The sequence below is a fragment of the Halichoerus grypus genome, chromosome 8 (genome assembly GCF_964656455.1).
Source record: "Halichoerus grypus chromosome 8, mHalGry1.hap1.1, whole genome shotgun sequence".
Taxonomy (NCBI): Eukaryota; Metazoa; Chordata; class Mammalia; order Carnivora; family Phocidae; genus Halichoerus; species Halichoerus grypus.
Genome location: NC_135719.1, coordinates 146,317,019 through 146,337,975, shown reverse-complemented (window position 1 = coordinate 146,337,975; position 20,957 = coordinate 146,317,019). Strand labels below are relative to the sequence as shown.

Below are 20,957 nucleotides of genomic sequence, written 5' to 3'. Positions count from 1 at the left end.
CTGCTGTGACTGCTGTCATCGTCACCACGGACGCCCACCTGCGACCCTGCCCCAGCTGAGCTGAAGCTGTCTAGATCAGTGCTGCCCCAAACAGAAGAGCCACACATGTGATTAAAATGTTCTGGGAGTCACCTTAGAAAGAAGGGAATTTAAATTTAATTTAACCTGATGTGTAAAAATCTGATCACTTCAATGTGTAATCAACATAAAAATTTATCAATAAGAGTTTTTACATTCTTTTTTCTTAGTAATGCTTAGAAATCTGGTGTGTATTCTGCACTAAGGATACACGATGATTTGGGTTGGCCACACTTGAGCGCCCGAAAGCCCCCCCGCAGCTAGGGACACGTAGCACACAGCGTGGTCCAGGTCCTACCTGCAGGCTGTGGGCCCCAGGCTGCCACTCTGACTGCCCTCACCATGTCCCACTGAGAGGCTTGCGAGCTTCTCCCCGTTCCCAACCATCTGTCCTATTACTGCCGCCAGGAAACTTTTTATAAAATGAACTCAGACTTTGCCATCCTCCTGCTCAAACATCTTCAGTGGCTCCCACTGCCTATGCAAAAATCCACATTCCTCCACATGGACTCTGGTTCCAATCACACTTTCAGTCCCATCAAAGCTCCTCCCTTTTACCTCTTCACATTCTAGTCAGACCTCCTCTCCATCTGTTCCCAGTTGCTTTGCCCACTTGCATCCTTCCACCTACAGGCCCAACCCCCCAGCTCAGCTCCAGGTGCTCAAAGGCCAGTCCTCCTCCAAGGTCACCAGTGGCTTGTTTCCGCCTCGTACAGATGTACAGGTCTAGCACGGCGGCTCAGCTCGATTGTACATCCACATGGCGAGGAGCGCAGCCCACCCTTGGGTCTCACACTTACTTTTTGCCCAGATGGGGCAGAAGAAAAATTCACCTGTACTGAACTCATCATTTCCCCAAAGACCCTGAGAAAAATGTAGCTTTATTTTAACTTGAAGATCTCACAACAGTTCAATAAATCATTCACTGAGTTCCCACCCTAGAACTTAGCAACAGAGAAGCAGAAATGAGTAAACGCTGTTGTGCCTTCAAAGAGTTCAGCACATCAGGGCCCATGACACAGGGACAAAGACTTCTAAATTTCTGTTCTGTGATCTTGCAGATTTTATTCACCCTTTCCATTTGTTTCCAATACAGAAAAAAATTAACCAACTTTGGGCTCTAAAAAAAACCCCAAAAAACCCAAACCCAAACCCAAGCAGTATTTGAAAGAGGTCTAGCCTGCCTAAGCAGCAGGGCTGGGCCACAGGGTGGTTCTCTGGGCAACAGCACCGCCTGTCACTGCCATGCTGTCTGCCCGCCACTCTGCCACTTGGTGTTCAGGACGGGGACCCCCCAGGCCCGTTACTGTCTACTGCAGTGGGCTGAACCAAACCTCTAGAAAGGAACACTGTTGTAACCCTCCTCCTATGTTCATGATCACATTTGTATATAGGCTACTAAGTACATTTTTATGGCTGCTCATGTTTTTTGATGACTTTGGTCAGAATATAGTCTGAAAACACAGGGCGCTTTTTCTGGCAGGCAGGGTAAAGTTCTGGATGGACTCTAAGAGTAAATTTTAAGGGCAATCTAAATCTTGCAGAAATGTTAACTAAGGATTTAAAGTTTTGATAAACACACATATAAAGCTAAAAAAGCCCCCTTAGAACAGGAAGTTACCTGCTGCTTTGTTCTCTTCTTTGGGAGAAACAACCTGTTACAAAACATAATACACAAGTGTTAACCAAGACCCGGGGTGCAGTGAGGAAGAACAGATTATCCAGGGCCCAACAGAAATCGCAGCAACAGAACACAGCTCCAGACAGAAACCAGTTCCGGCTCAGCCGCAGGGCGGACTGGACCGCTGGGAGATCACCCTCTGCTTCCTGCCTCCTTCCCTTTCCCCGCTCGGACGGGACCACCGAGCACTTTCAACAGTGGCTTCCAAACGACACTAAGTTTCAGGGCCTCCAATGCACTGGCCTAAATTCGATGAGCTGTTTGCTGACGTGTGTTTTTCCCCCCTGGTTTCCTCTACTGGCTGGGCTGTCGTCGGGGGAGAAACTTTCACACACACCCCGCATCAGAGCACCGGACACAAAGAGCCAGACTGGGGACACCGGTGTTAGCAGGCGGCACACAGATGAGACACCTGCTGGTCAGCGGGACACGCGCACACACACACACGCACACGCCACGCACACCACACACACATACACACACGCCACACACACACACACCACACACACACCACGCACACCACACACACACATACACATACACACACGCACACCACACACGCACACCACACACACCACACACATACACACCACACACACACATACACACACGCACACCACACACCCAGACATGCACACCACACACACACCACACACACCACACGCACACACACGCACGCACACACCACACACACACCACACATATCAAACACACCACACACACGCACACCACACACACACGCACAACACGCACGCACACCACACACACACACACCCAGACACGCACACCACACACACACACCACACACTACACACCCCCCCCACACGCACACCACACACACACACCCCACACACACCCACACACGCACACACCCACACCACACACCCACACACCACACACACCCCCCCCCACGCACACCACACACACACACCACACACACATACATGCACACCACACACACCACACACGCACACACCACACACTACACACACACTCCCCACACGCACACCACACACACCCACACACGCACACACCCACACCACACCCACACCACACACACGCACACACCCACACACGCACACCACACACACACAACCACATGCACACACACGCACGCACACACCACACATACACCACACAAACACACCACACCCACACCACACGCACCACGCACGCACACCACACACACACATCACACACCACACACACACACACACACACACAGGCAGGCAGGCAGGCAGCGGTGGCTGGAGGAGGACGGAGCCCTCCCTGGCTGCCTGCGGCCCCCCTCCTCTGACCGCAGGAGTTCTCGGGCTGCTCCCCGTGGCCGTGCAGCCAGGTGGCGAGGCCAGGGGTCGCCCTCCCTGCTCAGTGTCCTGCACGAGCCCGGTGCTGCCCCCCCGCCCCCCTCCCCGGAGAGCAGGCCGCTCCTGGGGCTGCCCGGCCCACTCACCACGGCTCGCTTCGCTGGGCGGGGAGGACTGGGCTGCGGGGACGGCTTCTTGGGCGGTGGGGCCTGCTGCGGCGGGGGCTGTGGGGCGGGTGGCTGCGCGTCCTTCTGCTGTGGCTGCGGCGGGTCGGAGCCTGGAGCCGGCTGGGGCGGTGGCCCTTGTGGCACTTGCGGTGTAGACTGGAGAGGCGGGGGCTGCTGCAGCTGGTGGGGCGTGTGATGAGGCATCTGTTGTTTTCCTTGTGAGTAAAGATCCAGGATTTGGTGGCAGATGTCTGAATGATGGACAATTACATTTGTCACAGATTAATCTGCCTAGGATAAAACCAGCCCATTTCCCCTTCCGGCTACGATTCCCCTACAGGGTCCGATGAGCAGGGATCACATCTGTGATTCCCCCAAACTCTGCTATGCACAGCAGGGACAGAGCAGACGTTCTGAGGGAACTAGAGTAAAGGTGTTTCTGAGGAATGGCTTACATTTACTTGTGTGGGGAAGTCCACTCTCGGGACTCAAGGCTGACAGGGAAGGATCCCCTAACCATGGAGCCCCCTCAGGAAAGCCCAGCATGCCATACCTTCCAGAACGTCCACAGGGACATCCTGCACAAACTGCTCCCACCATCTCCTATACATGGGTTTGGAGGTCCATTCTTGTATTTCAAATTTGCACAACCGCCCTGCGAGGTACATCACCGCCACCGCTATGATCTCTGGCTCCCACTGCAGTGACAAGGTCGTGCAGAGACTAGGCCGACAAGAAAAAGGGGCGGCGTGAGTCGGAGCAAACAGCTCTGTCACCCAATGAACGGACAGTAGATGCCACAACTAAATATCAGTTTGCTTTTTCCTCTCTAAATGACCAAATAAAGAATTAGAAATAAAAGCGACAAGTGTTAAGTCTTCTAAAGGTATCAAAATAAGTTACTTTAGCCACAGTTACTAATTTGTTCTTTAAAGACTCAGGACGCTAGCACATTAAAAAACTGCTATGTCATGAAATACAAATGAACATAGCTCATGTTCTTCAAACTGTTGAAATCCTCGTCACTGAACCGTGTTTTCAAGTGACGGCCCCTCCACACGCAGGCCGTCTGTCCCCGCACAGCACCTCATCGGATCCCCGGCTCTAAGAATGGCCAGGCTCTAAAACCATTACAAGGAAGTCTATTTGTGCAGAACCAAATGGGTTCTAAGTATTTAGTTGTCCCAGTTCTCTGGTGTATTGTTTTGGACTATGTTTTAAACCGGGGATGACATTTTCGCTTTGAGACATGGCAGGGCATCCCTCTGCTGGGAAGCCGACCTCCTGGACGCTGGCCCCAGCTCTGCCATTAGCTGGCCCTTCAAGCTGGGTGAGTCAGAGTCCTCAATACAAAACAGGGAGTCTGGATTCAGTGACCCATAAAGTCCCTATTTTAAAAACTACAATTAGACCGACATTTGAACACATGTACCTGTCATTTACAAATGTCCATGCCATTTGAACCAACTTTTGAATTTTGTTTTTATCACCTAGAAATGGGAGGAAAAAGGTAAATTAGTAGTGATAATAACAATGAAAGAGCACATAAAAAGCACCATTTAGTTCAAGTCCACTGTGTGCTCAGCACCGTCCCAACACACAACAAAGAGCTGCTGCCTGGGAACAGAGGGCACACGGGTGGGTCCGAGTCCTGTCTGTTCTCTTCCCACACGACCTGCGCTGAACCACCGTTTACGGGAAGCCTGCTCCGAGGCAGATTTTATTAGGCTATTTAAAAAATTCTGACTCATTTTCCTGCCTCCTATCACTTGGCAACTGAATGGCAGAATGTCGATAGCTGACAGGAAGCAGTACTAAGAGCTCCATTACTGGGCTGTCTGGGCGCCTGACGTCCCGGGCACACATGCTCATACACCCAGCTCTTCTGCTTTCCTGTTTCGAGAAGCATAATCCGAGTGCCATCAAATCATCATAAAGACTTGATATCACAATGAGAAGTTCTTTATGTAACTTTCTCCCTTACCTTTGAGTTGTTTTGCATATTTGAGGAGGAACTGGTATGGATGCTCCACCTGTAAATCAAACTTTATGGTCTGGAGTAGGATTCTCTCCAGAACCATCACTTCTTCCTAAAAATAAAGTAACAAATGTTGGGATGTGATTTCAATCACAGGTCTGAAGCCACGTTCAACAGTGAACTTTCCCACTTCCTCTCTTCTAGCTCTATTTTAGTGACTCTTTTTCATTCCTTTTCTCCTCTGCCCTCCCAGGCTCTCACCTTGCTCAGAGACAAGAAGAAATTCTGAAAAGAACTAAAAGGACGAAGATGAAACAACTGAAGTTGATTTTTTAAAAATACTGGAAACAGTCTTAGAAATATTTTTAATTTTTTAAAAGATTTTATTTTTTTTAAGTCATCTCTACACCCAGCGTGGGGCTCAAACCCATGACCCCGAGATCAAGAGTCATAGGCTCCCACGACTGAGCCTGCCAGGTACCCCAGAAATGTCATTACTCTCAATACACGAGCCCCCCTTTACAAAACAGACCTTCGCTTTATAAAGAATTTAACTATAGTTTCTTGCCAGACCTCCATCAAAACCACAATCCTTCAGGGATTTCCACTGAAAACTTTAAGCGTATAAGCAATGATAATAATGCAGATTCACGCAAATTCAGACTATCTGTTCGATATGTACGTGTGTAACATGTGTTTTTACAGAATACGTCATCATTTCCTCTTCTACTAAACCACATCCTAACCTGTCCACACACACAAAATCTTTTCTGGTCACTGATCTGTTTGTCTCCTTCCGTCCAAGGATCAAAGGGATGTAATGTTTGGAAAGGGGAGTGCAAGCATTACTCCTCTTTCCTTGTTTTCCAGAGGACAGTTTTTCTTCAGTCTTAAGGACTTAGTTCTCACATGGATTTTGGCGGAGGTTGTGGGCAGGACCCAGAGTCATGACAACGATGCCTGACTCACAGAGGAAAGGAGCTTCCCATACACCACGGTGGGACGCAGGTGTTGAAATCACTTGCTTTGGAAATGTCCCTGACAGTGGCGGCCACTACTTTGCTTCCAATAGTGACTTCATTTTTTCATTTTTAGAGAGAGAAAGAGTGTGTGTGCACGAGCGGGGGGAGGGGCAGAGGGAGAGACAGAATCTTAAGCAGGCTCCATGCTCAGTGAGGAGCCAATGCAGGGCTCGATCCCACAACCCGGAGATCATGACCGGAACTGAAATTAAGAGTTGGATGCCTGACTGACTGAGCCACCCAGGCGGCCCTCCAATAATGAACTTCTTGATGGCCTCGTCCTTGGGCACACAATGGGTGCAGCTGGTGTAGTGAACAGGCTGCACGTGGCCATGGTGCTTTTTGGCATAACACTGTTCCTTCTTTTGTTGGTCATCTTGGCAGCGATGACTCGTGGGAGTGCTCCATACCTCATTTTAATATTGTTTTACTTAGTATCAGTCCAGAAGAAAAGGAAGCTCTCGACGTTCTGAATGGGAACTCAGTGGGTCCTAGGACAATTTAGGGAAAATGGAGATTTTTAACTTTGAATCTTCTTATCAAACATTTATTTATTGGAATTTTGTCATTCCTTCAGCGGTTTTAAGTTCCATGGTTTCCACAGTTTCTTACGAGGCTTCATTCTGGACATTGTATTTTACTGTTGCTGTCGTAAATGGAATCTCCCCTTTCACCGTGCTCGGGAACTAGTTAACACCTACAAACCGGAACTCCCTGAGCCCGGCCTCTGTGCAGCCTGGCTGCACCGAGCACTTAAAGACAAGGTGCACCCGCAGTCAAGGTGGTCTAAGCTGGAAGAACAATCAGACAATGACTTGTTTATTACACCACAGAAGACAGGGCTTGGTAGGGGCCTGAAATCCATCGCCAACAGGTGCACAAGTCCATTAACGCCAGAAAGAGAAGACGTGCCAGGAACGGGCTTTCACGCTGAGGTCTGGCCTCACTTCACAGAACACAGACGACTCTCTCAGGATTAGTTACTCCAAGCAGCATGGCAGGACTAAGGTTCTTCTACCCTAGCGCTGCAAGCATTCTCTCAGGAAAGCTTTCTGCCATCTCAGAAACTTCCCCACAATATAACACATCCTGCTAAGTTTGCCTGGTTTTGTCACTGCCTGGTTCCCAGTAGTCTCACCGCGACTCTAAATTTAGAAACAGTCTTTCACCAAGTGCACCTACAGGTTTGGAGGCTGTGGCCCTTATAGTATTACAGGATAGCCCAAGGCCTGGCCTTCCTTTATGTTTCAAATATTCAAGTAATGGGGTAATGATAGGTCTGTGTGTAAGCATCATTCCTCAGGGAATCTTCCCTCAGCCCCACAACACTTGTCTGGGGGACTTGTCCAGGTTCCCAGGTTGAATGCCCTCATTGCACCTTTAAATATCTTTTTATAGTATTCACCACAGCTCATAATCCAATAGTTATAGGATTATTTGATTAAAATCTATTCCAACTCCACTATAAAATGCAGGAGTATGGCAAAGGCCATGTCTGTTTTAGGTCTAGTGCCTCACACAGTGGCTGGAATAAGTATTTGTTGAGCACATGTGAAATTAATATGATGGGGGAACCACACAGTTAAAGCAAAGCTAATTAAGGCAAAAACGTCCCAAGTGATTCACCATCTTTTTTTTCCTAATTGCTTATAAGCCTCCCCCAAATAACTGCCCTGCTCGTTCTCCTCTCGGGCAAAGGAAATGTCCTCCACGGTGACTTCACTGCTCCCAGGTCCAGCGTACTTTCCTGTGGCCCGTGTACTCCAGATCATTTCTGGGGAGACTGCACATGATAGAAAGGAGGGGCAGGTTTCAAAGCCCCTTTGCCCTACTTGCGACAGGCTGGGCCCTGCTGTGTAAGTCTGAATAGCATGGCCATTCCCCTCTCCTACCATCTGGGGCACTGGAGCTGCAGACCCTGTACCTCACTGTGCCCGACCAGGTCTCGGTTTCCTGATCTGAAAGTACAGTGAGTGGGTAAAGGCTGAAGGTAAAAGCGGACTTCCCCAAAGGCACCTAGGATAACACACGCCAGTGTGCTGCACATGCCCACAACACGTTCCTACAACCGTCTACTACTGTGTCAGAATCAGACACCCACAGGTATCCGATGGTTACACTACTTCTATTAAATTGCATTTTGATCACTGTTAGCATGAATTCCTAACAGACTGACATTTTCATAAACAGGTGAACAGATTTATAAATCAGTTCAAGGAACAGAGTTACCCATATTGAACAATACTTATAAAGTTATTAGTATTCACCGCAGCTACACCATACGCAAAAGCATTCTGAGCCTCTGTTCCCTCCTTGAAGCGAGGAGGAGAATGAACACACATACCAACGCTGCTGGGCAGACAGAGGTATCTACTGTGGCGGGCAGTAGCAGCGAGGGAGGAAAAGCAAGACTGGACGGGGCCGGACTTCCCTGCCCCGGTGAACTCTGCCCTACCTGTGCTGTTCGAGTCTGTCGTTCAGTCAACAAGTAGCTGTGGACTGCCTACTCTGCCCAGCCTCTGTACCAGGCGCCAGGCAAGAGAGACAGGGTCTTTGCTCTCACAGATCTTACAGTTGAGAAGGGGCGAGTTCTTTGTGTGATTATTTGATTAAAATCTATCTCACTACCAGCTGTGATCAATGTTGTGAAGCATGATGCACAGGTGCCATAAGGGTTACAATGGGGGGACCCTGGCAAGAGTCGGGGTGGCGGAAAGCTGCCCCTGGGCTCTGAGAGTGGCCTTTTTAGACCTAATAAAAGCATGTGTACAACTATTTTAGTACCATTTCCTGACACTGTCAGGGAGTGTGGGGAAGGGACAGGATGGATGGTACGTCCAATAGCAACATCGGTGTCTGAAAATAGCAGCAAATGTTAATACTTGCCAATATCCTCAGGAAGCAAAAAGACACATAGCACAAGCACACACAGGTGCATGTCCGTCTATCATCTGCACTTTCTGCCTGCCCGGAGGCTGGATGGAGATCGGGCCTTGCCATCGCTGCTGAACCAAAGAAACTGAACCGCTTCGGGGTCTAGGAGTGCTGGTGGTGACAAGAGCATTTCTGCTCATATCCAACGTCCTACAGCCCCCGAACATACTCAGAACAAGGGAGGCGTGTGCATTAGCAAGTGCTACCTAAACATAGGCCACATCATCTTCCTTCCTCTCTGACAGAAGCAAGCACGAGTACCTTCTGCATAGGGCCCTGTCAGGGCTCAGGGGACTGGCAGATCTAGGGGCCACACAAGGAACTTGACCATAATACTACCATGAGGAATTAAGATTTGAGGGCAGGAAGTTAAGATTCTTACCTTTGGGTCATCTCCGAACTGGCCAAACTGTACATCATTTAATAAAATACGAGCTGTTTTGATGATATCTTTACATTTCTTGGGCGTTTCTTCTACTTTCCCAGCCAGAAAGAGACAACACGCTCCCGTCACCTAAAAGGGAAACAAAAGTTCTTGAGATACTGTTAACAAGAACTCATGGAGAAACAAGCAAGGATTTTTGGCCTTCCCAATTTGGCTTCATAAATTATTTTAAATCTAATTTTCTAAAGAAAACATCATGTAAGCAAAGTAGATGCCAGAAAGGAAAAGAATCATAGGAACAAACTTTCATCTTACATCGCAGTCTTAAAGATAATGGCTCCCTGAATAGTGAGCTTTGCTGCAGAAAAAGAGCACAATTAAATGCTTGTCCTGTGGAGCCCACCTCGACACCACTGCCCACACTCTCTCTCCCCGCTCCAGCTGCCTGGATCCACATGCACATCCTTACACCACTGGCCTTCTCACTGCTTGGCTTCTGGCTGCTCTCTGTGCCAGCCTCCCCGGTGCGCCCCTCTCTCCATGGGACCCCGAGTGCAGTGCGTGTCAGACGCTGTGCCGGGGCAGCAAGATGATTCTGCTACAGGCTCCTTCCTCTAGAACTTCACAAATTAGCGTGGAAGACGTGTACAAAGCTCAGTAAAATCTTAAGAGGAAGATCCCCAACAGATGAATTTCCTGGTAAGACTTCTGTCATCTTCCTCATGAAACCCTTCGATAACTTCACAGTCTACCTACTAAAGTCAGATTTCCCTGGTCTGGCTTTCAAGGCTCACTATGGGCCATTCCAGCTTACCTTTCCACCGTTCCCGTCCTCCCAAATGGACCCCCTGGCTGGGATGACATCAAACAGCACGCTTCCTGGTGTCTCCGCTCATGCCAGCTTCTGTTGGACTCACTGCTCTGTCCCATTTAGGCATGTCTAAGCCCTACTTAACTAACTGCTGGCAACTCCTTGCTGGCATTTTCCCTGATCCCTCTAAGACGTAATTAATCTCTCCTTTGACTGCTCCAGCCTTCCTTCCTTACCTCTCCTATGGCTTTACTACTGACTGTGTGTTTTATACGTCATACCATCGATCCTGGCTACTCGAGGCAGGTTCCCTGACTGACTCTCCCAAAGAGTATAAGACATACGGCATGTTTAAGGAGTAACTGAAGAATGAGTGATATGGCATAAGGAACTTCTCTTCCATCTTGGCCTTTTTTGGGGGGTTTCAATTATAAGCCCAAATTTATCTTGTGAAAGGTAAGAAGGAAGTAAATTCCACACAAAGTGCAATATGATTATGGTCCACAGTGGCCTAAATAAAAGAAGATTTAAATATAGTTAATTGGAAAAAACAAAAAATTCAAACTTGATTGCTTAGAGATAGCATGTATTATATAAAAATAAATACTTTCTGGAAAACAGAATAAAAAGAGACTATAACCAGTCCACTAAACTGTGTGAAAATATAACACGTGATAGAGAATTATAATAAAATTCAAACACTTACATATCTTGGGAATTGCTTGAAGGAATGAAACATATAGAAGCGATGAAAATAAATTATTCCAGTTGCCAGGGTATCATAGTGTCTGTTGTTCTGGTTAAGGACTTTACCAAGAATTTTTACAGGTTATGTTCTTAGTTAAAAGTGGAAAAATAAAGACAAACAATAACAACAAAATCAGTGTTAAAGCATACACTATCAGTGGCCAAGCAGGCAGATGGGGATCCCAGGGTGTCAGAACTCTGACACAGGAATTACCAAGTTGAAGTTTATACTTATAACAAGGCAGGGCTTCACCTTCCTTTAGGTATGCTTCCACTATGGTCACTAGACCTGGTGGCCACTCGCTCAATGGCTAACTCTACACATTTAAATGATGAATGGGAAAGAGAAAACCCCTGAAGAGCCAAGTAAATGAGAAATAACATTTAAATAAAAATATCTAAGAGCTGTTTAGCAGAGACAGTACTCTATACTTTGTCTGTAGCATCTAACTTAATTCTCGGTGGTGGTGGTGGGGGGCCTATCTGTAACAGATTCCAGGGAGACTCAGGATACAGTCCCAAGCGTGTGCCCACATCGAAGATGAATCGAGCCCCCTCTCGGCGGTACCGGGCCTCAGTGGCTGGATCAAGTCCTTCCAACTGCGAGGGTGTATGAGCCAAGTCTTTCTTATCCCAGTACCAACATGGTTTTGTGTGGTCCAGGTTTGCTGAGGTTACTGAAGGGCTTGAATTTTCTTTATTCTCCTTCATTTATTGAAGTAGACTTGTTCTTTCCAAAAGATTTTCTGAAAATGTTAGAATCCTAAGAGAAAGAGAAGCAGCAGCAAAGTTGGAAAGGAACTTTCCATATTAAACAATCCCGATCATTATAAACAGTCTACAGTCACAGGTTATACTTGATTTTGGATAAAAATTTCCCAGAGCGGCAATACTACTGAATGACTGATACAAGCCCAGGTTTACCTCCAAAGCCAATTTAACACCTAAGTGACCCACAGGATAATAAATTCCAAATTTCATGGTAGTTTAAAAAGAAGAGCATTTCTGTCTTACATTCCTTTCTGCCTTTCTTCAGTAGACCCAATCCCCTCATGCTGGCCTAGGTTCCATTCTTCAGTAAAACCCAGGCCTGTCCTAACCTCCTAAAAAGACTTATGCTTTAAAATTATCCATCTCTTCCATTCACCACCCAATCAAAATTTTGGTTTTTTGGTTTACTTCATTTCACTGAGAAAAGCCACCAGATCAGATGATTTCACATCTGCATGAGTCACTGAACTGAGCAGTATAAATCAGGTCTGGGTGCAGTGATTTTGAGGGAGCGGGTGGAGGGAGGTGGTCCACAAGGAAGAAGGGAGTTCCTTTAATATGTTCTAGCTTTCTCATCCTTTTTTCTTTCAGAATAAACAGATTTTCTAGAAGTGTCATGTTGGGGCACCTGGGTACCTCAGTCGGTTAAGTGTCTGACTCTTGCTTTCATCTGAGGTCATGATCTCGGGTCATGAGACCGAGCCCCGTGTCAGGCTTCATGCTCAGCAGGAAGTCTGCTTAAGATTCTCTCTCTCTTTCTGCCCCTCACCCTGCTTGTACACACGCACGCATGCATGCACACTCTCTCTCTCGTGCACGTGCGCAAATGGAAAAGCTTAAAAAAAGCATCATGTTGAGAAAAGAAAATAAAAAACAAGGACTCTCATCAAGAGAACACTGGAATATGTAAACTGTAAATGTGATCAGAGAATAGCAATTTTCAAATAGGTCAAGGATTTTATTTATTATTTTAAAAATTTTTTAAAGATTTATTCATTTACTTGACAGAGAGAGAGCACAAGCAGGGGGAATGGCAGGCAGAGGGAGAGGGAGAAGCAGGCCCCCCACAGAGCAGCGAGCCCGATGTGGGGCCTGATCCCAGGACCTGGGACCATGACCTGAGCCGAAGGCAGACGCCCAACCGCCTAAGCCACCCAGGCGCCCCCTCTACATTTAATTTTTTGAGGAATTTCCATACTGTTTTCCAAAAGTGTTTTTACCAATTTACATTCCCACCAATAGTGCACAAGGGCTCCCTTTTCTTCATATCCTTACCAACAATTGTTATTTCTTGTCTTTTTGATAACAGCCATTATGACAGATGTGAGGTGATATCTCACTGTGGTTCTGATTTGCATTTCACTGATCATCAGTGATGCTGAGCATCTTTTCATGTGCCTATTGCTACCTAGATACCTTCTTTGGAAAAATGTCTATTCAGGTCCTTTGCCCATCTTTTAATCAGGTAGGTTTTTTTTTTTTTTGTTAAGAGTTGTAGGAGTTCTTTATATATTTTGAATATTAACCCCTTAACAGATACATGATTTGCAAATATCTTCTCCCATTCAGTAGGCTGCCTTTTCGTTTTGTTGATGGCGTCCTTCAGTATGAAGAAGTGTTTTAGTCTGATGCAGTCTCATTTGTTTATTTTTGCTTTTGTTGTCCTTGCCTTTGGAGTCTGATCCAAAAAAACATCACCAAGACCAATCTCAAGGAGATTACCACCCACGTTCTCTTCCAGGAGTTTTATGGATTCAAATCTCACATTCAAGTCTTTAATCCCTTGAGTTCATTTTTGTATGTGGTATAAATAGTGGTGCAATTTCCTTCTTTTGCATGTAGCTGTCCAGTTTTCCCAATTGTCCTTTCTCCATTATATACTCTTGCCTCTTCTGTCATAAATTAATTGACCACAGGGGCGCCTGGGTGGCTCAGTCGTCAAGCATCTGCCTTTGGCCCAGGCCATGATCCCAGGATCCTGGGACCGAGCCCAGCTCCCCCCCCCCTCCCCCCCGCACCCGCCGCGGGAAGCCTGCCTCTCCCCTTCCCACCCCCTCTGCCCGCACTCCCTCTCTCGCTGTCTCTCTCTCTCCCGCTCTCTGTCAAACAAACAAAACAAAATCCTAAAAAAAAAATTAGTTGACCATATATGGGCAATTTGTGGATTTATTTCTGGGCTCTCTATTCTAGTCCATTGATCTATGTTTTTATGCCAATACCACATTGTTTTCATCACTACAACTTTGTAGTATAGTTTGAAATCAGGAAGTGTGATGCCTCTGGCTTTGTTCTTTCTCAAGATTGCTCTGGTTATTCAAGTCTTTTGTGGTTCCAAATAATTCTATATTTGTTCTAGTTTGCGCTTGCTTTTGGTGCTGTGCTTCTTGGTGGCGGTCAGCTCGTGCTCAATCTCATCTCCAGGAATTCCTGCTTCTTACTTAGCATCTCCTCCGTGTCCCGCAGCCACTGGATGGCATCCTGAGGGGTCGGGCCACCCTTGCCGGCCTTGCCACCTCCTGCCCCGAACAGTTTCCCGAACACCGACATGGTGGCTGCTCGCCGCGCCGGCCTGCACTGCCCACTCTGGCTCGGCTCGGCTCCAGCGCCCGCCCCTGGCCCTGCCGCTCCCTGCCCAGCGCCTCCGCCCCGCAGCTGGGCCCCCAGGTCAAGGATTTTAAAGAGGCAGCTAGAACCAGGTTGGTCTGCTTAGCAAGAAAATAGCAGTTCACTAGCTAGAGTCTGGGCCAGAGGCATCAATTAATCTGGAAGCCTAACCTCTTCTGTGTGCCGCTTCATTTCTGGTGGGAAAGGTGACGTGGCAGGGCTGAGTGCATCCCTCCTCTTCCTCATACCTGGGAACCCTAAAAATCTGACCTTTCCTCCAAAAGGAAGAAATTAAGTATCAGGAAAAAAGCAATCTTCTTCCACTAGTTTGTACTTGGCTGTGTTGCAGAACTAGGCAATCACTGTGGGTTGGGGCAGGTCAGTTACCTAAAGCCTAGGTAAATATGGAAAGTGCACAATCGAGATGCTCAGTAAATATGAAGAGTTCATAGTCAGATGTCATACTGAGATACATTTCTCAACTCTCAGTTGGCAGAAAATCTAAAAGCGTGACTATATACTATGTTGGCAAGGCCAGGGAGAAGGAGGCGATCTCATATAGTGCTGGTGGGAATACAAAATGCAACAACTCTCACAGAGGGGAATTTGGCAATATTTAACAAAACTGCATATGCATTTGCTCTTTTACTTAGTAATCCCACTTCGAAAAATCCACTCTGAAAATACCGTTACAAGTATGAAACAACGTGTGCAAAAGATTATTCACAAAAATGCCATTTATAATAGCAAAAACTGTAAACAACCCAAATGTCCCTCAATAGGGCACTGGTTGAATAAAATATAGTTAACATTAACACTAATGATGTACCATGCGGGTATAAAAAAGACTGAAAAAAACCTTTCTTTAAGTACTAGTAAGGATCAGCTAGATACAAGACAGTGTACACAGTACGTTAGTATACATGTAAGAAAAAAGGAGAGATGGAACAGACATCTCTGTTTTTTTAAACTAATTTAAAAAAAAGGCTACCAACAGGGAACAGGGAAGAAGAGAATGGAAAGGACAGGGATGTGAGCAATACTTCTCTGGGTATACCTTTTTACACATCTTTCACTTTTTAAGAAATCTTTTATTTGAAAATAATTATAGATTTACAGAAGAGTTATAAAGATAGGAGAGAATTCTCGTGTACCCTTCCCTCTGCTTCCTCCAACGTTAACATCTTACACAACCACAGTACATTTACCAAAACTAAGACATTAATTTTGGTACATCATCAACTACAGCCTTCACTCAAATTTTGAGTTTTTCAAAAAATCCCTTTTCTGTTCCGGGATCTAATCCAGGATGCCACACTGCATTTAGGAGCCATATTTCCTTAGTATCTTCTAGTAACAGTTTCTCAGTCTTTCCTGTTTTTTCATGAGCTCGCCAGTTTTGAAGAGTACCTAGGCTGACTGAAATGTCTCTGGTTTAGGTGTGTCTGATATGAACCACGAGCACTTGGTGAAGACGGGGTTGTGCCCAGTTTTGCACTGAAAGTCACTATTTTCTCCTTGCCATATTCCTTACAAACGAATCACAAAGTCTAGCCCACTTTCGAGGGAAAGGAATTAGGCTACATCTCCTAGAAGGAGGGGTATCAAAGAATGTGGGGACATAGGTTATTATTACTACAGTAATTAGTAAGCGTCTCAGAGAAAATATTTTGCAATGCAAAATACTAAGCAAATTACCTGTTTTTCTTAAAGTTTTGCCCATTAATTTTAGCATTCATTGAAGGATCTTGCCTGCAACAATTATCATGGTGTTCCAATGGTGACTTTCTATTTCCTTCCTTCAACATTATTTGGATTTCTTCTGTAAGAAAGATCTGTTCCTTCTCCCTCATTTATTCAATCATGTATTTATATTAGTATGGACTCATAAGTATTTGTTTTATTCTTTGAGTTATAATCCAATACTATCATTATTTATTTTGCTGCCCAAACTACTCCAGCTACAGCCACTGGAAGCAGCTCTTTCAGGTTGACTCAGGAGTCCTTCTGCAACTTTGACTTTCAAATCATGTAAATATTTAACACATTCATGAACTTAAGTAAAAAGAAAAAAGCAAATCCTAAAACTGAAAAGAAGCCCAGTGTATAGCAAATAGGAAACATAACCACCAGAAAATCATTATAAGTAATTCCTGATCTTGTTCCATCCTGAGTGAGATATATTCTAAGGACTAAAGAACTGCAAAGAAATCTTAAACTTCTCCAGTAATGTTTTGTTAGTTCTGGCATTAATATTGTTAACTGTCAAACAATTTTGTCAAACAATTTTGTGTGTGTGTGTGTATTGTAGGATAAAGCAAAGATATATAAATGTTAATGTTGTTAGGAATCAAGATTTTCAGTTCAGTGCACAAGATCAAAGGTTAAGTAAAATCTTTAATGCTGAATTTTAATTGAAAATATAAAAATAAATCATGGTTAAAAAATATATATCCTAGCTCTGTCCACTGGAAGTATCTAGAAGCAATGACACTCCCTTAGTCAGGAATACATCAGGGTGCACATCTTAGTTACCCTTTATCTAAAAGGAACCAGGTCTCCATTCTCCCTGTCTGGGGTAGGGGTCTGCCTGGGATGTGCTCAGACGAATGGAAGCTTATAAAAAGACACAAGAGGCAGCGTCAACTCTCACTGGACAAAATCAGGGAATTGGAATATTATAAAGAAATACGACAAGGACTGATTGTAAAAGATCCATGAGTCTACTTTGCTAGCACTGGTATGTATTAATTATTGTAGAAAAAAGTACCTTTACCTTAACAAAAAGTCAAGCCTGGCATCACTAACAGGATGAAAACCTGCTATTCTGTGGCCTCCTGATATGATGCGATATGAAATAAAAATCAACCACCTGTGTAGTATTCTCACCTCCAGAAAGCTTAAGCTAAATCCAAGCAAGCTAACTTGGTTAAACCGAACTTCTAGTTTACAGTAAATACTGGGAGTAGAAGAACAAGTTAAATGGCACAAGGAAACTATTAGTCACATCCAGAAATGTGACACTCTACCAGACGACTGACCTGGTTGCTTCAAAAAAGTCAATGTCATGAAAAAATAAGAAGATGGGAGGAACTGTCCTAGATTTGAAAGACTACAAAGGCATAACGTTCAAACTAATGTGTGAACCTTGATTAGATCCTTGTTTTTTAAAGAAAAAAAAAAAAAACTAGAAAAGAAATTTTGAACAAGTAGAGAAATTTTGATATGGACTGTATATTAGAGGGTATTAGGGACTGTTAATTTTCTTAGGGGTAATAATGATATTGTGATTATATACGAATATGACTATTCTCAGGCTGAATGAGGTATTTAGGGGTAAAGTATCATGTCTGCAATTTACTTTCAAATGGTTCAGCTAAAACACAGGCTCAAGTAGTAAAGGTGGTAAAACGTTACCAGGTGTCCAGTCTGGACCACAGGTAAACAAGTGGTCCCGTACTCTTCTTTCACTTCATGAAAAGTGGGAGAGACTCAGGTAAGACTACTTACCAGACCATCCTCCTTATCCCCTCTGGATCAGAATCTCTCAGCAGCCAAAGAATGCTTGCTTATGTGCTTGCTTATGATTTTATAAATTCAAACAATGTGTAATTGCATTATAGCATACAGAAAGAAAATTTTAAGTGTATGGTTTACTAATTTTCACAAAGTGAATACACTTGTGTAAAACCATCCTGCTGAGAAGCAGAATATTACCAACATCCCGGGCATTCTCCTCACTCCTCTTCTAATATGATCCCCCCAAAGATAACCACTATCTTGACCTCTACTCCCAGCAACTAGTCTTGCAGGTTTCTGAAGGACCGTGGAATGATAGAATTATCACTCTGTCACAACTGCTTTCTTTTGCTCAACATTATGTTTGTGGAGTTTATCCTTGTTGCATAAAGCACTATTCATTCATTCGTTCTGGTTTTCAGGGGCAAATCTGACCCCCAGGGACATCTGTCAATGTCTAGAGACAGTTTTGGTTGTCATAACTAGGGAGCTGCTGCTGGCATCTGGTGGGTAGAGGCCAGGAATGTTGCCAAACATTCTACAAGGCACAGAACAATCCCCCAAAAGGAATTAACTGATCCAAAATATCAACAGTGTTGAAGTTGAGAAATTCTGTTGTACAGTATTCCATTCTATGAATAAAACACAATTTACTTATCCATTCTACTGTGAATGAACATTTGAGATATTTCTGGTTTTTCATTATTAATAATAGTAACAAACATTCATAATACACATTCTTGCGGAGCAGAAAGCAACTGGCCAATTGGCTTGAGGGAATCAATATCTCAAACTATCTGTAATTTATTCACGGTACACTAGTTGGGAATACCTACTTTAAGATATATTAACCCAACAGTTCTCCATGTAGTTATTCATTCAAATATTTATTATTTACTATGAGCCAGGCCGCAATGACACAGCAGGAAACGAGAGGCCAGGTCTTTGCCCTACCACAAGTTTATGTTGTAGTGGTAGAGACTAAGAGAAACAAATATGTGATTACTTGTCAGGGAGTGGCAAGTGCCATGAAAATAATAAGGCCTGGTAAGGGGAGAGAGAGATGAAGTGGAGGTTATTTGGAGATTTGCAGGAGGAAGACCAGCTAGGAGACTACAGTAGCTGTTCAAGAAATGATGAGGGCTTGTCCCCACAACATAGTGTTGAGTAAAAGAGGAAGCACCACAACTGGCTGTGAGGCAAAAAAAGTGGCAAGAGATGATTTCAAGTTTGTTTGCCTGACGGAAAGGGTAATACTAAAAAGAAAAGTGGGAAGAGAAGGGGTTAGTTTTGATGGGGGGGGACCTGGGGCGGGGAGAAGAATTTTGGTTCCAAAAATACTAGGTTTGAAGAACATTAAGACATTTGTATGGAAATACCCATCAGATAAACAGGACTGTTGAAATCTGGAAAGAACACATCTATTTGGGATTCATCTATACAGAACTGACAATTAAAGTCATGGTCACAGGTGGAGGGCTGGAGAGTGAAAACGGATGGGGTCTGGGACAGAACTTGAGAAAGCAGAAGAATCACCAAAGGAAAGAAAGGGAAGGAATGGTCAAAGAGGTGGGAAATTTGCAACTTCAATTGCAAGAGAAACCAAGGGATACTGACCGTAACCCAGATGTGGCAAGCAACAGTGACAAATGCTAGAGAACCAAGAAATAAGGAAAGGTTACATTGGTGATTAGTTCTTGGAGACAGTGAAAGTCCACTGTAGTAATGGCTGCACAACTCTGTACTGAAGGCCACTGACTTGCACACTATTTCAAACAGGTGATTTGTATGGTAAGTGAACCATCTCAATAAAGCAGACACACACACATGCACAAATAGCAGAATCTTTGCAGAAGTGCAGTGGGGCAGAAATAAGACTACAAGGGGCAAGGAATGAATAAGCTATGAAACAGGTTATTCTTGTTTATTCAGCATAAAGAAGGAAGGATGTCTGAAGCAAGAAGGGAAAGAGCCACTAGAGGCTGAATAAGCCACTGAGGGGTTCACTGGCCAAGGGATCATAAAAAGCATAGGGAAAAAAGTTAACCTCAGGAAGGAAGCTCTTTCTCTGAGACAGAGGGAAGGAAAAGTTTGAGGAAGATATTGGGAAAAACTCATTTAAGGGGGAGGAAATAAATCCTAAAATTCCACTGGGAAGTGGAGTGCCAAGACACCTACTGAGACGACAGGGGCAGAGTGAGGACAAGGGTTCGGACCCAGTGAGGGTGAAGCACAAATGGAAGACAATCCCAGTCCCCCAGTGGATAAGCCACAAACAGATTCAAGCCTGTTTGGCCTTGCTGTCAGTGGCCAAACCCCATGCTAATGATCCAGCGTAGGTGCCTTTAGACTCTGGGGCCAAATCAACAATACATGAGAGGAAGTGAAAATAAACGTACACAAATAGAATAAAAACAGTCCTCTGTATCATTCATCCCCCTGAAAAAGTTCTTACATCAGTTCTATAACCCTGTTCCCTATTACTCTTTATTTTTTCACAAGACCCTAAGATTACAGGTTTTCTCATTAGCAGCTCATGATTACTGTGAAAATGACAGAGACGTTTATGAGCTCCACAAAGTAAAAAAAATCTCTCAATAAACAAGCAGCATGTCAAAGGATTTTAGCAACATGTTTCAGGTATGTGCTTTGGATATGTCATTTTACATGATGAAAGAATAAATGCATTTTCAAATTTAGAATTATGGACACTTACAAGTTGGAAACAACAGTAAAGGTCACTACTCAATTTTCTCACCTAGTACGGAAATTCTAATTAACAGTAACATTTGGTCACTCACTAACCTTCATCTGGCCACTTTCATTAATGGGACGTTAATCGTTTACCAGACAGCCTATGGCATTGCTGAGTATCAAGAACTAGTATTCACCTTAATTCTTGTATTAATCTTACATTGATTTTTCTACCTTTCAACAACACTGAGGCTCCTAC

General features: G+C 44.7%; 1 protein-coding gene across 2 annotated transcripts in view; it reads right to left on the bottom strand.

Annotated features, from left to right (window-relative positions):
• Positions 1-20,957, bottom strand: part of CCNK (cyclin K) — a 29,063-nt gene that overhangs the window by 5,164 nt on the left and 2,942 nt on the right. Inside the window, exons 1-9 of one of the 2 annotated variants that reach the window (XM_078054191.1) lie at positions 14,657-15,045; positions 11,625-11,873; positions 11,070-11,151; positions 9,550-9,681; positions 5,218-5,323; positions 4,666-4,723; positions 3,787-3,956; positions 3,213-3,484; positions 1,700-1,733 (exon numbers count right to left, since the gene is read on the bottom strand). In XM_078054191.1, coding sequence (XP_077910317.1) covers positions 1,700-1,733; positions 3,213-3,484; positions 3,787-3,956; positions 4,666-4,723; positions 5,218-5,323; positions 9,550-9,681; positions 11,070-11,151; positions 11,625-11,821 — 1,051 coding nt within the window. In that variant the 5' untranslated portion in view covers positions 11,822-11,873; positions 14,657-15,045. Of the gene's footprint in view, positions 1-1,699; positions 1,734-3,212; positions 3,485-3,786; positions 3,957-4,665; positions 4,724-5,217; positions 5,324-9,549; positions 9,682-11,069; positions 11,152-11,624; positions 11,874-14,656; positions 15,046-20,957 lie in introns of those variants that run through there. The other variant, XM_036065374.2, reaches the window with a different exon arrangement.